This window comes from Oncorhynchus mykiss, chromosome 6 (assembly GCF_013265735.2).
Source record: "Oncorhynchus mykiss isolate Arlee chromosome 6, USDA_OmykA_1.1, whole genome shotgun sequence".
Lineage (NCBI taxonomy): Eukaryota > Metazoa > Chordata > Actinopteri > Salmoniformes > Salmonidae > Oncorhynchus > Oncorhynchus mykiss.
Genome location: NC_048570.1, coordinates 66,515,711 through 66,533,258, shown reverse-complemented (window position 1 = coordinate 66,533,258; position 17,548 = coordinate 66,515,711). Strand labels below are relative to the sequence as shown.

The following is a 17,548-nucleotide window of genomic DNA, read 5'->3' as shown; positions in this document are numbered from 1 at the left end:
AAGCAATGGTAACACACACGTGTTAAAAAAATACAATAATAATCGTTCAAATCTTTAAACTCCACCCACGGCCTCCCCTGACATCTAAAGCAGTCAAAGGGTCTGGGCAGCCATCAATCAACTCTATATTCAAATCAGGTGCTACTCTGGTATGAGCCCAGAGGGAGAACTCAACATCTTCGCAAAATACACTCCTAACGGCAAACCAACACAAACCATTGAAGCACAAGTCACATACGGCCGGCCGGCCTACTTTGTAAAACATTGACACAGAAAAATACGATTTTGAGTGAGGAATGTTGAATGATGACGCCAAAAGTGGTTTCAAATTTGTTCAACAGGAAGGAAGATGTTGCCACCCATGCGACTTGATAAAATGTATGACTGAAACATGGTGAAATTGTTGTGACAAAAATAAGTGCTAAAAGTATTCACCACAAATGTCAACCAAAACTTATTTGACAAGTAGGCCTAGCCTACCCTGTCCACTGTGATTCTCACACCCAACAGTAACCTATATCACCAAGAGTCCACTCAAGCCACAACAAAAAAGGTTTCCCCAAAGGCAACTATGACAATCTCAACCATTGCAATGCCCTTCGGTTCAATTTGGCCAACCTAACAGAGGCATGATACAAATGCGCCTGACAACTAAGGGATGGAGTGATAAAATGCTTCCACGGTATCACCCAACAGCAAATCTGTCCCCTCTCACTCTCTCCAGGAAAACTGGAGGGGTGGTGGAGAACAAATATGAGGGGTCACCAGCTCTGGTGTCAGGGATTAATGTAAATGTTCATGTCCTCCATGTGTTGACATCTAGGGGGCAAGCTCAATTCATAGCACAGTTGGCCTGCGCGTTACCAGTGTCACCGTACCGACATCAACCCTCATCTCTTGCTGCTGTGCCCGCTGCCCAAATAGAGGTGTAAACAAGGACCACACGGCCTAGTGACATCATTATAGATGTGGTCACCAGCACACCTCCAACAAGGACATTGCAAAAAAGACTAACAAAGACACTGTGATGATGTGTGTCAGTCACAGTCTTGTGGAAACAGTTTGGTTAAAAGCACAACAGAAACAACTATGACTTTATGTTCTCTCCCACACACAGTTCCAGTCATAGAAGAAACTCCTACAGGTTCCCAGTACATTGCCCCACCACACAGCTGAACTGGGGTCTCTATCTGTGCATAACCAAAGGCACATTCATATCTCCATCCAGGGTACCTGAAACCAAATGCAAATGTGACCATCCTCAGCCCCAGACCAGTCACAATCTCTCACTACCTGAGAAAAAAACATAATGGCTTCATTAATCCAATAGAGCAGGTCTGGTCTTCTCACCTACTTCCTGTGCCATGTCCTGTCACCTAAGCCATCCACTGATGAATGTTTTATGACAATGCTCTCCATGGAATTGAATCCCAGAGCAGATCTATTCTTCACACAGAGACAGAGAGGAATCAACCACCTGAAAGAAAAAACAAAACACAATGTGTGACTAACACAGGGGCCCATACCCTCAGCGTCCAGTGCACTTCCTGTTTCGTAGGAACATTTTAGGTGAATTTGATCACAAAGAACAAGATGAGGATTCTCAATTTTATCTGTATTTTCAAATCACTGTACTACTTGGAACAATGTTGTTGGGGCAAATAGCTCAAATAAATTACTTAATGAGTGGCAATATTTGAGTTATATACCAGTTGCAGTAGAATGTTTGGAAGGAGTCACGAGGAGTGTAGAGGTTAGGTGAGAGCAGATGTACTTCAGGCTTCTTTCCACACAACCAGTCCAGTGTGTATCTGTGTGGTTGACCATTAGTACAGCGCCATAACGTCTCACGCAAACAATATCTTAACACTGAGATGAAAGAAGACAATTTTAGACCAATGCAAGAGCAGTGCATGGACAGAGGGGTTAACAGTGGATGTTTATCATTTCCCTTCCATGTGCTTCCTAGTGTGTGTCATTTATTCCATTCAGTATGACAGGGGAAGAAACAAACTAGCTGAGGTTTGTTAACCATTGAGTGAAACGCATCACAAGGTAAGTTGAGAGGTTTGGTTTATAGACTGTGCATTATCTTTATCAGGTCCCATATCACCTCTCAGAATGTGATCTGTGTCGTCTATGCATCTTTGGTCTTCTCACTCTTTATTCTTTCTCCATCTGTGTTTGTTTGTGAAAGGCAGCCAGGTTCTGGGTTAAGGGCAGCCGTTGGTGTCATGCAAGACTCAGAGATCGTGACCTGCTTCCTGTTTCTGTCCAGCTAATCTCATGGTGACCAGAGACCACTTCTTGGAATAAGATTAGGCCTACCTCCGACTGGCTCGCAAGACAACACCACCAACCATCATCAGGATAAACTAGCCAGTCACAGTGAGCCATACTGTGGAATTCAATTGTGCGTGTATTTTTGTTAGTTGTTATGATTCTTAATTATCACGCATGCACAGTTTACAGATACAGAGCGTAATTTGAGTGGAAGATCTGTGCGAGAGCTGCTGCTACAGATCCTGTTGCTGCTGGAGTGAAACGTGCTTCTATTAGCCCAATCATTGTGCAACAATTCTACAGATTTGATGGTCACGCTTAAAGATAGATACTATTTTTTATTTCTCAACTGGTAATTGAAGAGCGCTTCTCATTCGCCATTCAAGTGCTTAGGCAACAGTGGGCAGGATTCAGATAATCCCACCACAAGAGCTGGAAGCAGTATGCATTTTGAAAACGTATACGTATTGTGTGAAACCTTAACGTTTTACTTCATATCATGAGGCATGTCTTTACATTGCCTCATAGTAGCCGAGCCAAAATCCGTTTCTATAAACGAGGAGGCAATTATTTAAAAAAACAACTCCATATGCCACTGAAACAATTAGCCGATTTCTCTCATGTTCTATTGGTTTTCCAATCAACTTTCTTTCATTGTCCAGTAGCCTAAGGCACAATCCTAGTCATATTAGCAACCCATGTTTGTTGCTGCATCTTTAGATCTCCCATCTCTCAAAATTTCGAATGGATATTTTCATTCATCTCTGTCACATGAAACCACTTGCATGTGCAGTGTGCTTTTGATAACCATGTTGTTTTCTCTCTAATTGCATTATGGAAGGAACATTCACGCATAGCCTACTGACATGTGTGCATTGCCACACAGCTATAATGTTAAGAAATAATTGTTGATCATAATTTTAAGCCAAAAGTTCTGATCTGTTGCATCAGCCTCAATGCTTTTTAAAGTTATTTTGATGTACTAGTTGTATGAATATGGGATCTATTGTCGCACAACTGTCCCAGAGTCTGTTTGGAATTTATTTCTCGCACAAAACAACAAGCTGACCAACAGAGTAGGTCAACTTTTTTACTATGGAGGATAGTAGATTGACATAGGCTACAGATTTTGCTGTTTGTTACTCATCTTGTTGGATGAGAAACATTATGTGGACAGTTATTCTAACATCTTCAAACTGCACATCGGAATTCAGTAAGAAGGACGAATGCTGTTGCATCTGTGAGTTGCATGTTCTGTTTAGAGAACGACCGATATGGATTTTTTAGGGCTAATGTCCATACTAATTTTGAGAGGCCGATGGCCAATATTTTAGGCCGATATTCAATTTCATTACATTTCCCAGAGACAGCGATGTATGCATTAATTCATCAATTAAAGAAAATCTAACAATACATTTGCCTTTTTTTTTTTTACCAATCTAACTACATAACATTTTATTTGAATGGTAAATCTCTTGATAAACTGGGTAAATTAAGATGGCATAGGCCTACTCACAATACATGTGAATGCATATTCAATAAGAGTGTGTGCATGCATTGAGTTATTGAGCTTGATTTAGCTGATCAGTGGATGCTACAGATGACAATCTGTTTCCCTTCTATTTGGGACGTATAGTAGCCTACTGATCAACAACATTTGCATAGCAGAATTACTCCAGCATGTCACGCCTGTATGGAAGGACATCATATAGGCACTGCTGTTAGTTTGAGAATATCTATTCAATGCAAATGGGTCCAACATAACGTCATGATTTGTGATCATGAATTGTTATGAAACTAGTATTTTTAGTCATTTTCTGTGATCTGGAATATATTTGTGTTTGTTTTGTTGCCGTCAGGATGCACCTCTAAACAACTCAGCTGCCATGACTAAATTCGAAATAACTCAATCATTTGTTGAGGTTTTCAGAAACTATGAGAACTAGCTAATGGTGATTACATTCGCTACAAAGCCATATATGTGGATAATATATCTAACAGGGAGAGCGAGGGTAGCAAAAAAATATTAAACGACGATGCACATTCTGTCTGAACAGCTGAAATCTGCCCATAGTTTGAGAAGTGAGAACACACATACACGCACCGATCTACAGATTTTAGTCCATAAACATGCAGTATGATTCTTAAGTAGCTAAACCTATTGCCAACCTTTATTTAGCCATTTTAAACACTTCCTTCTTTACCTATTACGACAATCATTTAATCCGACTCATCAACTGTCAATTTACCGGTACGATTGCAGACCAGGCCTTGCATACCATCAGGCTGTCAGTCACAATCGGGTCCATCTGCTAATATCTATCTTGTTACTGCTTGTCTCATTCATAGGACACATCACAGGACTGCCATTCCCCCATTCCCCCATATTCACAAGGACGCTGCTTCACAATGAGCTTAGTGTGCCCACATAGGCATTTCTCCAGCCAGCGGGAAAACCATGCTTAGGCAACAAGGAGGCCTGAGGTCACTCAGTACGCACAAATACACTCACTGCATGACATCACCAAGCCAAGCTTTTAGCTTCTCAGCCTCCCAAACAGGACAAACAGAAAAACAACCAGCCATACAACACTGAAATTAGAGTTAATTTACCTCAGAGAGTATCTGCACCTTAGAGATGAATTGCACTGACTAGTGATGAAAAAAAAAAATCCATACAGTTACATATCGGGATATCATTTTGGACGATGTATCGTTTCATTTTGACAATATCGCAATATTTTTGTGCTAGTTGCACCAAAGTTCCAGTATTTTTCCTTCATTGCTTGTTCTCCATCTTGTTTTTAAATAGGCAGCCAATTTGGTTTGAGCACTTTTATTGCCACAACTGATCAAATTCATTTTCTCATGGCTCTCTTGTCCCTCTGCAGAAGACATATGGCGAGCAATATGTTTGTAACATGGAACAGCAATAAAATGTAAGTATTTATACAGTGGGATCCAAAATTACTGACACCCCTGACTGGCAATGCACAAACAATACTTTAAATTATATTGTTTATATTTTTTATAGAGAGAAACTAAAAATACCAACATGTGAGAAATACTGTACTTTATTAATGTTTCAATGGAACCAACCAAAATCATACAATTATTTAATACAAAATACCTTTCACCAAATTCAAGGTTTCATCATTTTTGGCACTCCTTTTATTTGATTTATGTATCCTAATTTAGTACTTAGTGCAACCACCTCTGGCAAGGATAACAGCATTGAATCTTTTCCTGTAATGTTTGACAAGGTTATAGAACACATTTGGAGAGATTTTGCAGATCCTTTCAAGATTCTTCACATTCTTGGCTTAGCGCTTCTCAACTGCCCTCCTCAACTCAACCCACGGCTTTTCGATTGGATTGAGGTCCGGCGACTGAGATGGCCATGGCAGAACATTGATTTTGTTGTCACAGAACCATTTCTGTGTGGATTTTGAGGTATGTTTTAGGTCATTGTCTTGTTGGAAAGTCCACCAACGGCCAAGTCCCAGCCTTCTGGCAGAGGCAACCAGATTCTCAGCCAAAAATTGCCTGAAACTTGGTGGAATTCATTATGCCATCAATCTTAACCAGTGCCCCTGGACCTCTGGAATTAAAACAACCCCAGAACATCACTGGCCCACCACCATATTTCACCGTGGGTATGAGGTGCCTCTCCTATTATGCATCTCTGTTTCGACACCAAACATGCCGATGCTGTATCTGACCAAAATGTTAAATGTTGGTCTTATCTGACCAGAGCACCTTCTTCCAGTCATAATTTAAATGACGGTTGGCAAACTCCAAGCACTTGCGTCTTTGTTTTGGCGTCAGAATGAGCCTGGCAACCCTTCCAAAGAGCCTGTGGTTGTGGAGGTGGAGTCTGATGGTGCTTTTTGAAACCTGGTGACCCCAAAATGCCACCAAGGCCTGCAATTCTTTCACAGTGATTCTTGGGGATTTTGTTGCTTCTCTCGCCATCCTCCTCCCTATCCTGGGGGGGGGGGGGGGGGGGGGGGAAATGCATTTGCGTCCTCTACCTGTGAGGTTTTCAACTGTTCCAAATCTTTTCAATTTTCTATTAATTGCTCTGACAGTGCTCAGTGGTATATTCATTTGTTTGTGGATCTTCTTGTAGCCATTACCAGATTTATGAAGGTCTACAACCATCGGTCTCTTTTGAACTGCCAGTTCTTTTGTTTTCTTCATGGTGTTGGATGACAAAAGGATATTGCATGCGTTACCTCATTTTCATACCCTAGTGAAACAGGAAGTGATGTAACGGCTCAATATAGTTTCTTAAGACTTAGATCAACTTAAATAAGTGGAATTTAATTCCTGGTTTAATTTTGTTAGATGTTATTTACAATAATCTTTAAGGATGCCATTAATTGTGAAAACTTGACTTGGAGGATCTATAAATGATTTGGGTTGGTTCCATTGAAACATTAATAAAGTACAGTCTTTCTCACATGTTGGTATTTTGAGTTTCTCTATAATTATATTGTTTATATTTTTTAAAGTATTGTTTGTGTATTGCCAGTCAGGGGTGCCAGTAGTTTTGGAGCCCACTGTGTGTATATATGTACAGTGTGTCAAAAAAGTATTTAGTCAGCCACCAATTGTGAAAGTTCTCCCACTTTAAAAGATGAGAGAGGCCTGTAATTTCCATCATAGGTACACTTCAACTATGACAGAAAAAATGAGAAAAAAAATCCAGAAAATCACATTGTAGGATTTTTAATTAATTAATTAGCAAATTATGGTAGAAAATAAGTATAGGGTCAATAACAAACGTTTATCTCAATACTTTGTTATATACCCTTTGTTGGCAATGACAGAGGTCAAACGTTTTCTGTAAGTCTTCACAAGGTTTTCACACACTGTTGCTGGTATTTTGGCCCATTCCTCCATGCAGACCTCCTCTAGAGCAGTGATGTTTTGGGGCTGTTGCTGGGCAACACGGACTTTCAACTCCCTCCAAAGATTTTCTATGGGGTTGAGATCTGGAGACTGGCTAGGCCACTCCAGGACCTTCCTTGAAATGCTTCTTACGAAGCCACTCCTTCGTTGCCCGGGCGATGTGTTTGGGATCATTGTCATGCTGAAAGACCCAGCCACGTTTAATCTTCAATGCCCTTGCTGATGGAAGGAGGTTTTCACTCAAAATCTCACGATACATGGCCCCATTCATTCTTTCCTTTACACAGATCAGTCGTCCTGGTCCCTTTGCAGAAAAACAGCCCCAAAGCATGATGTTTCCACCCCCGTGCTTCACAGTAGGTATGGTGTTCTTTGGATGCAACTCAGCATTCTTTGTCCTCCAAACACAACGAGTTGAGTTTTTACCAAAAAGTTATATTTTGGTTTCATCTGACCATATGACATTCTCCCAATCCTCTTCTGGATCATCCAAATGCTCCCTTAGCAAACTTCAGTCGGGCCTGGACGTGTACTGGCTCAAGCAGGGGGACAGGTCTGGCACTGCAGGATTTGAGTCCCTGGCGGCGTAGTGTGTTACTGATGGTAGGCTTTGTTACTTTGGTCCCAGCTCTCTGCAGGTCATTCACTAGGTCCCCCCGTGGGGTTCTGGGATTTTTGCTCACCGTTCTTGTGATCATTTTGACCCCACGGGGTGAGATCTTGCGTGGAGCCCCAGATCGAGGGAGATTATCAGTGGTCTTGTATGTCTTCCATTTCCTAATAATTGCTCCCACAGTTGATTTCTTCAAACCAAGCTGCTTACCTATTGCAGATTCAGTCTTCCCAGCCTGGTGCCGGTCTACAATTTTGTTTCTGGTGTCCTTTGACAGCTCTTTGGTCTTGGCCATAGTGGAGTTTGGAGTGTGACTGGTTGAGGTTGTGGACAGGTGTCTTTTATACTGATAACAAGTTCAAACAGGTGCCATTAATACAGGTAACGAGTGGAGGACAGATGAGCCTCTTAAAGAAGAAGTTACAGGTCTATGAGAGCCAGAAATCTTGCTTGTTTGTAGGTGACCAAATACTTATTTCGACCATAATTTGCAAATAAATTCATAAAAAATCCTAAAATCCTAAAAATCCTAAAATCCTAAAAATTACAGGCCTCTCTCATCTTTTTAAGTGGGAGAACTTGCACAATTGGTGGCTGACTAAATACTTTTTTGCCCCATGGTATATATTAGAATAATGAAGACCGCAAAACATATCGTATCGGCACCTAAATATCGTGATAATATTGTCTTGTGAAGTCCATGGCAATTCCCAGCCCTACTGACTACACACACAAACACATGTACTAATAGCTCTCACACAGACACAGTCAACACTGCAGTTCTTTTTTTTTTTCTGAATTTTACCCCTTTTTCTCCCCAATTTCGTGGTATCCAATTGTTGTAGTAGCTACTATCTTGTCTCATCGCTACAACTCCCGTACAGGCTCGGGAGAGACGACGGTTGAAAGTCATGCGTCCTCCGATACACAACCCAACCAGCCGCACTGCTTCTTAACACAGCACGCATCCAACCCGGAAGCCGGAGGAAACACCATGCACCTGGCCACCTTGGTTAGCGCACACTGCGCCCAGCCCGCCACAGGAGTCGCTGGTGCGCGATGAGACAAGGACACCCCTACCGACCAAGCCCTCCCTAACCCGGGCGACGCTAGGCCAATTGTGCGTCGCCCCATGGACCTCCCGGTCGCGGCCGGTTACGACAGAGCCTGGGCGCGAACCCAGGGACTCTGATGGCACAGCTGGCGCTGCAGTACAGCGCCCTTAACCACTGCGCCACCCGGGAGGCCAGTTTTACTATATTATATTTATTTCACTGCGTGACCAAGTCACTACCCACTCTATATGTATAAAAATAGTGTAATACAGTCCATTATTACTATGCATACTACCTCTCTTATTACTTGTTATTTTTTACTATTTTTTCGGTATTATTGTTATTGACTGAAGTACTGCATTGTTGAGGGAGCTAATCAAGGGGCCAGGGTTCCAGTCTGGAAGCATACTTTTGACTGCACCTACAGTATTGCAGTTTAACTGAATCCTGGCCAAGAAAGACAATTCCCATTGACGGTGCCGTAGAGAAGTCGAATTATAAAATTTGCAATAAGACTTTAGTCACAGAGTGCTACTGCGCAGGCGGCGTAGACCCAGTAAGAAAGTTGGCAGCAACCACAGAACGGTATATGCGAACGCGAGAAGATTAAGTTGAAAACAACGGTCGGCCATCTTGTAGGCAGTTTCTAGTTCTTCTTATACCTCAGTGGATCTAGCACATAAGCATTTTGCTTCCCCCTTTATACCTGCTGTAAACTCTGTATGTGACAAATACAAATGGATTAGATTTAGATTTTGTTAAAAGACAAAAAGGGAAATACTATTTACTAGGACCAGGAAGATACCAGAATCGTGGCAAGGAAACAAAACAATGTGGATTGAACTTCTTTAGGAAAACAGCCCTAATGTTGGAAACAAACATCATTATGTTGTCATCCAGAGTCACATTTATTTATTTTCCAAGCTATAGTACAGAATATTTTACACACAGCAGGTTAAAGGACCAAATAGTCTGCTTCATGGTTTCATTTTTGTCATGGAAAAGATAAATCGCAATACTGGTATAGTCCCGGCCCTATGATTTACCCAGGATCATATGAAGGAGAAAAATGCATCTCTTCCCAAGTGAATGATTGATGAACAATGGTTACTGGTTGAGGCTCTATCAGTACCAGCCATGTTGACATAGGAGAACTATGAAAGACTCCAAACCATTTACCCAGCAGCCCATGAAATCCACAGTCAAACGTCAGCTCTGTAGAGCATGGGGAAACAGAGACTCCTTTCCTACCATCCATCTGTAAAGCCCAGGAGAGTTATTAGTGATATGCTTAAAAATAGCCTGCGGCGTCACAAGGCTCCAAATTTGGAACCTTTGTGTATTTGCTCTTGATTTTGCTACGGGCGCATGTTGACTCTGCTGATAAGACTGTTGAAATAAGCTGATAAAATATTTGGCATTAACAATTTATGTTAGGAAGGGTTGTTTTGGCCTTGAGGCTCCCCCTTCATGGGGGTTGGGGAGGGAGGTTGTGGATGCATTTAGAATAATCGACAAACATGAAAATAACATAGGTTATTACTGAGCATAGCACTATGAAGGACTGTAGCAACAGCAGTCAGAACAACCAAAATGAAACCAACTGTGTATTTACCCATTTGTATAATTTAACCCGTGATGAGATAGGCTTGCTGTACACATTGACCACAATCCTGATTGAATTCTTCAGTTGGACCATGATGGTGCCGCATGGAGGGCTGTGTGGAGTTGGAGCGGTCTTTGCCTTGGCCAGTGCTGCACGGCAGTGCAAATTTGTCCTTCAGTCTCACCTCTCCCAGCCATACTAAGACCACACCTACAGTATATTAATCACCTAAGAGGATTTGGCACAAAATCTAATTAAGGCTTTAGAATGTCTGCTGATTAATTAGAAATAACCATGGGAGAATGAGGCTATTATCAGAGCAATGGTACATGCCAACACCACCGCAAATAAATAATTGATGGCAACTCAGTTTGCAATGTTTGGAGGCGAGGGTGTTATCCTGAGAAAAACAAAATGAATTAAGCTACATAATTTAGTTCAGCAGAATTGTTCGGTTGCCAAGGCTGTATTGGATGGGATTCAAAACTATGAGGGACAATGAATGCTGTTCCAGATACGTTTTGAGAAAGGTAGTAGCCCATTTTTTTGCCACACAGATTGATTAAACAGTGCTATCAAGCAAGAGGCCCTGAGATAAAAATGTAATCAGTCCCATCTCTAACCAGAAACAGGTTCCATCTGGTTCAGAGCTTGGCAGTGGGGCACCGTCATACCTGATGATGACGTCTGGTTTTCCCACTCACCAAAACCCTTCTAACATTTCACAATTTATCAGGCTGTGACTAAGAGGCAGTTCAGCTGAGGTAAAATTATAACTAACTGTACTCCAGTGAAAGTGAACCTTATTATGCTCCCAATTACAAGTTATTGAGACTTAAGACGGGTAGCTAAGCTACTTACATAAAACGTAAAACATATATATTTTTTATGACAGGATGTTAGGGGGAACAATAGGACACTGTCACTCCAAAAGGTGCCATTCTTTCTGCCCCCACCTCCCTGAGAACTAACAGGTGACTCAGGAAAAAGGAATGAAAACACAGGAAATTGAGATTACACAACCATTATGGTGTGCTGGAATGTTTGTCTCTTTATACCCCCCTTGAAGTCACAGTGTTGCCAAAGCCCTTGGCATACCTCCTGTGTATAATAATCTATCGTTGGGCAAGCTCTCTGACACAGAGCACGTGTTGGTGTGGCAATGGCAGGAGCAGAGGGAGGGAGGAGAGAAACAGCTTTAACAAGAATCACAAATCAGGAATAGGACTTTAAATAGCACTAAAGAGCAAGGGGTTATCTGAAAACTACCACAAGAGGAAACGGCTTATGGTCTTTGGTTAAGATTGATGAACAATGCTCATTAGCGGAGGATCCAAGTGGGGCAGACATGTCACGAAGTCCACATAAGGAGCCATGCTCTTTGAGGAGGGACTAGAAGAGCTGTAAGCCTACACTGAAACCTGACCTTGTCTCCTCAGCTGCTAACGGAAAAGCTCCTGACAGCTATGATTTAGCCCTCTAAATATTTAACATCTTTGTTGACATAAAAAAAAGTCTGCATTTCGCCCTGGGTAGAAACAGAGGGATCAGAGCTCGGAGACGCATTTGGGTTTTCACAGAAAGGTGTCACAAATCAGTCTCCTACGAGGGAGAGGCACAGCGAGTGCAGAGAGCGCCACAGCCAACCTCCCAGACGATCCCGTCTATCACTGGTACAGCACCTGTGGCCAGAGAGGATTTAATAAACCACTAACCTCGGACATCCAGAACTAAAACCTTGCGTAATTGCGTCAGTTGCTCGATTAGGTTATAGGGGGGAGACGCATTCGAAAAATTACTAATGAGACAAGCAGTCTCCGCCCCTCTAAACATAAACTCTCAGACAGTTTGGGGCAAGTCTACAGCCCAGATACCTCTTCCCCTTCTGAAATGTGAAAAATGTGAGGACCTGCTAAATCGTGATTTGTCCAAAATACCAGTGACAAAAAAATCTGTGTACCTGAAAGCTCCACGTAAATGGCGTCTGCATACTAGGTTCGGTTTGCTCCTAGCAGAACCCGGCTAGGCAAAGTGCCTCGCGTGATCCTTTAAAAAAAGACCTTTGCTTGAAAAAAAAAAAGCAGCAAAATTATTATTTGTCCCCCTTGAGATGATGTAGCAACAACATACCCAGTAACACTTCCTCAAAATAATTACTCAAAGATATATCAAGAAATCTGTAATTCAATTGGACGATTTTGCAAAGGAGGTCTTAGTTGTGCAATTTCACATCTAACTGGAGTATTTAAGTAAAAAACAATTGTATGAAAACTAGTTGTCTCTCGTTCAATGACAACAAACACTATTGAAAAATCCTGTCCATAGTTTCCATTCCTACTAGGAGTAGTACTGTTGACCAATCACTGACGAAGGGGAGCATACTTCAGCTACCAAACTTCGACTTGCCATAAGAATTTTTTGTGTGCGCGTGAACAGATGAAAAAAACCCTGCCAAACACCAAAACTTCCCCAAATGTTTTCATAATATATCCACAAAATGTTTCGATTGGGAAGCATGCAGCAGCCTGTAGTCGTCGCATCACACTCTGTCGACAGCTGCTATTACCATTTATGTTACGTGCATCTGTCAACAAGAGATTTCTGAAATACTAAACGTGAGAATTGATCTACCACCGGAGTGGGCACAGGGTACCCTGTGGGTACAGGGTATCACTGAATACAGCAGGATCTGTCTCTGAGACAAAAGCCAAGGGACAGTGTTGAGACTGGGCAATTGTATCGCCCAATTTAAGGCCCTATTTGGTCAGAGACTATGCTGTTAAGTGCATAGGCCTACTTAAGGCCGACATGTATTTCCTTATAGTTACTGGCAGTAGCAGAAATCAAATAGTGCCAAGTTCTGATTCCAAAGATAAGCTAGAACTTGGGTACGTGCAGATCATGTGGCACAAGATTATGATCACTTTGTTGATTGTACAGAATGTCTAACCGAAATGTGACTTCTGCTTTATCCCAACCCCACCAAAAGACACATACAGGTTGGAGAGGTTGGAGCAGGGGTTGCCACACTGGGCGCCCGTGGAGCAGTTGTTACGGGGAGTTTACTGCCTTGCTCAAGGGCACAGCGGCAGGCAATGGTATCTAGGATACCAGCAACCCTCCAATTGCCTGGCTCACTTTCTGCCAGATTTTCCCCCCTTCAGACCCGGGATTCAAACTGGCAACCCTCCGGTAGCTGGCTCGCCTCTCTAACTGCTAGGCTACCTGCTGCCCGATGTGTCATTCTTCCTGCACGATTGTGTCTTTCTTGAACTGTCCCCAACAGACAACTGATCTGGGAATCCCTTCAATAGCTCCTAAAACAGGGTTTCTGAAATGCAAGCCCTATGTAATCAATTAGAGTCACATTAGAGACCACAGTCTTGATGTTCATCAAAATCCCAAATGGCATTTAACAGTACTGATAAAAGCCACACTTTTAAACTCAATGAGGCAAGGCACTTCATTCACAGCAGTGACTTGTTGTATCAATACAAACCATGCAACAGGGACTGGTGTGTCGATCATTATGGGATACTGATGTTTTGAGAAAGGTAGGCCTTAACCAACTGGCCTTGTTGTATTGCCAACCTCTTGACATGCTTTATAGAGATTGTAGCCCTGCAACCATTGTGGCTTTTGCTCTACATATTTTCTCACACTCATCTGACCAAGTATTCCCTTGCCAAATTATGATCAGGGTGTCTATGCCACTGGCTACATTGTTCTGCAACAAAAAACAAAAAAAGTACATAAGAAAAAAGAACATAGATAAATGAAAGCCTCGTAGCATAATACCGTCAGAAATCTGTCAATTTGGGCCTCCCGGTTGGCGCAGTGGTTAAGGGCGCTGTACTGCAGCGCCAGCTGTGCCACCAAAGACTCTGGGTTCGCGCCCAGGCTCTGGGAGGTCTGTGGGGCGACGCACAATTGGCCTAGCGTCGTCCGGGTTAGGGAGGGGTTGGCCGGTAGGGATATCCTTGTCTCATCGCGCATCACCGACCCCTGTGGCGGGCCGGGTGCAGTGCGCACTAACCAAGGTTGCCAGGTGGTTAGGTTGTGTATCGGAGGACTTTCAACCTTCGTCTCTCCTGAGCCCGTATGGGAGTTGTAGCGATGAGACAAGATAGTAGCTACTAAACAATTGGATACCACGAAATTGTGGAGAAAAACGGGGTAAAATTTAAAATAAAAAAATGTATCTGTCAATTTGATACGAGAACAAGAAGGATGATAACCACTGCAAGGTGAAATGACAAGTGTTGATGTTACTATCAGTGACTACTGTTGCTAGGGGTGCTAGGAGGTTAAACCGCTCACGCATAGAATGGTTAGAGCCTAAACAAGATCACAGTAAATACTGGAAGAGGTAATGATTTGACCTGATGCAAATTGCTCCTCTTTACTGAGGTTTGGTTAGTGTTAACCATTAACCTCTGAGAGTTTCTAAAAGGAAGTTATGGGGGAGGGCCCCACGGCCGCTATGGGACCCCCAACCAAAAGGAAGTATTACTCGTTATGTCAGTTACTGGGAGCCAGTCAAAAAGCCCATGTCAGCTAACAGTTTAGTTTGCTAGGTAAGTTAGTCTAGCCAGCTAATCTAAACCTTGTTTTAGTCATGAATTAGTGACTGGGCACTCAAGGCATGTTCCCAGTGAGAGTAAATATCAAAATCAATGATGGTCCCCTAGAGGTCAGGACCCTCATTGATTTTTGATATTCACTCTCACTCAGGTGTCATATGAACATGGAATAAGTCATGGCAAAATGTGGATTTAAGATCCATCAGTGAAGCCTTAGTGTGCAGCCTGGTTTGAAGTAGGCTAGTGTGTTGAGGGGCAGTGGGCTGTGCGTTCAAATTTCATTTCTCAAAACAAGTCTCACTTTTATGCATACACCGCTTTAATAACTCTAGTGCTGACAGCTCTTGTTTATTGACAACATTGTACTCGGAGAGCATAAAAAGCATTATGAACCTGTTAAACAAATTGGCCCAAGACATAGTTTGAACAATAACATTGGGTGAAAAAACTAGGCTATTGGTAAACCTATCATCTTCCTGTCACGCCCTGACCATAGTTTACTTTGTATTTTCTATGTTTTGATTGGTCAGGGTGTGATCTGGGTGGGCATTATATGTTGGATGTCTTGTTTGTCTATTTCTATGTCTGGCCTGATATGGTTCTCAATCAGAGGCAGGTGTTAGTCATTGTCTCTGATTGGGAACCATATTTAGGTAGCCTGGGTTTCACTGTGTGTTTGTGGGTGATTGTTCCTGTCTATGTGTTTTTCACCAGATAGGCTGTTTTAGGTTTTCGTTACGTTCATCACGTTCTTTATTTTGTAGTGTTTGCATTGATTCGTGTTTTACGTTTGTTCATTAAAACATGGATCGCAATCTACACGCTGCATTTTGGTCCGACTCTCCTTCTCATCAAGAAAACCGTTACAGAATCACCCACCACCAACGGACCAAGCGGCGTGTCAACAGGCAGCAGCAGCAGCAAAAAGAGGAGATGCGCAATAAGGATTTCTGGACATGGGAGGAAATCCTCGACGGGAGAGGACCCTGGGCTAAACCAGGGGAGTGTAGCCGCACTAAGGTGCAGCGGGAGAAGAAACAACAGGAACAGCCCAAGGAGGAGTACAGTATGGAGTATACTACTTGGGAGGAGATCGACAGGTGGGCGGCCGACCCAGGGAGAGTGCCGGAGCCCGCCTGGGATTCGCTGGAGCAGTGCGAGGAAGGTTACCGTAGAATGGAGGCGGTGAAAGCAGAGAGGCGCTGGTATGAGAAGGCAGCACGACGACGCGGATGGAAGCCTGAGAGGCAGCCCCAAAAATTTCTTGGGGGGGGGGGGGCTAACAGGGAGTATGGCTATGCCAGGTAGGAGACCTGGGCAGACTCCCTGTGCTTACCGGGGGGCTAGAGAGACCGGACAGGCACCGTGTTATGCAGTGGTGCGCACGGTGTCTCCAGTGCGGGTGCATAGCCCGGTGCGGTATATTCCAGCTCCGCGTGTCTGCCGGGCTAGATTGAGCGTCGAGCCTAATGCCATGAAGCCGGCTCTACGCAGCTGGTCCCCAGTGCGTCTCCTTGGGCCGGTTTACATGGCACCAGCCTTGCGCTCGGTGTCTCCGGTTCGCCTGCATAGTCCAGTGCGGGCTATTCCACCTCGCCGCACTGGCAGGGCGACCGTGAGCATTCAACCAGGTAAGGTTGGGCAGGCTCGGTGCTCAAGAGCTCCAGTGCGCCTGCACGGTCCGGTTTTTCCAGTACCACCTCCACACCCCAGCCCTCCGGTAGCAGCTCCCCGCACCAGGCTTCCTGTGCGTGTCCTCGGCCCAGTACCACCAGTGCCAGCACCACGCATCAGGCCTACAGTGCGCCTCGCCTGTCCAGCGCTGTCGGAGCCCTCCTCCTCTCCAGCGCTGTCGGAGTCTCCCGCCTGTTTAGCGCTGTTAGAGCCTTCCTTCTCTACAGCGCTGCCGGAGTCTCCCGCCTGTTCAGAACTGCCAGTTAGCATAGAGCTGCCAGTTAGCATAGAGCTGCCAGTTAGCATAGAGCTGCCAGTTAGCATAGAGCTGCCAGTCTGCAAGGAGCTGCCAGTCTGCAAGGAGCTGCCAGTCTGCATAGAGCTGCCAGTCTGTAAGGAGCTGCCAGTCTGCAAGGAGCCGCCAGAGCTGCCTGTCTGCAGGATGCCGCCAAAGCTGCCAGTCTGCAAGGAGCCGCCAGAGCTGCCAGTCTGCAAGGAGCCGCCAGAGCTGCCAGTCTGCAAGGAGCCGCCAGAGCTGCCAGTTAGCATGGAGCAGCCAGGGCCGCCAGTCAGCATGGAGCAGCCAGGGCCGCCAGTCAGCATGGAGCAGCCAGGGCCGCCAGTCAGCATGGAGCAGCCAGGGCCGCCAGTCAGCATGGAGCAGCCAGGGCCGCCAGTCAGCATGGAGCAGCCAGTCAGCATGGAGCAGCCAGTCAGCATGGAGCAGCCAGAGCAGCCAGTCAGCATGGAGCAGCCAGAGCTGCCAGTCAGCATGGAGCAGCCAGTCAGCATGGAGCAGCCAGAGCTGCCAGTCATC

At 44.1% G+C, this 17,548-nt stretch overlaps 1 protein-coding gene across 3 annotated transcripts in view; it reads right to left on the bottom strand.

The window, feature by feature from the left end:
• The window catches only part of LOC110526388 (nuclear factor of activated T-cells 5), a 58,443-nt gene that overhangs the window by 32,095 nt on the left and 8,800 nt on the right, over nucleotides 1-17,548 (bottom strand). The window contains exon 2 of one of the 3 annotated variants that reach the window (XM_036980744.1): nucleotides 1,351-1,477. The exons of the other annotated variants lie outside the window; for them this stretch is intronic. Within the exon in view, the coding sequence (XP_036836639.1) occupies nucleotides 1,351-1,366 (16 nt within the window). The 5' untranslated portion in view covers nucleotides 1,367-1,477. The remainder of the gene's footprint in view (nucleotides 1-1,350; nucleotides 1,478-17,548) is intronic. 3 annotated transcript variants of the gene reach the window in all.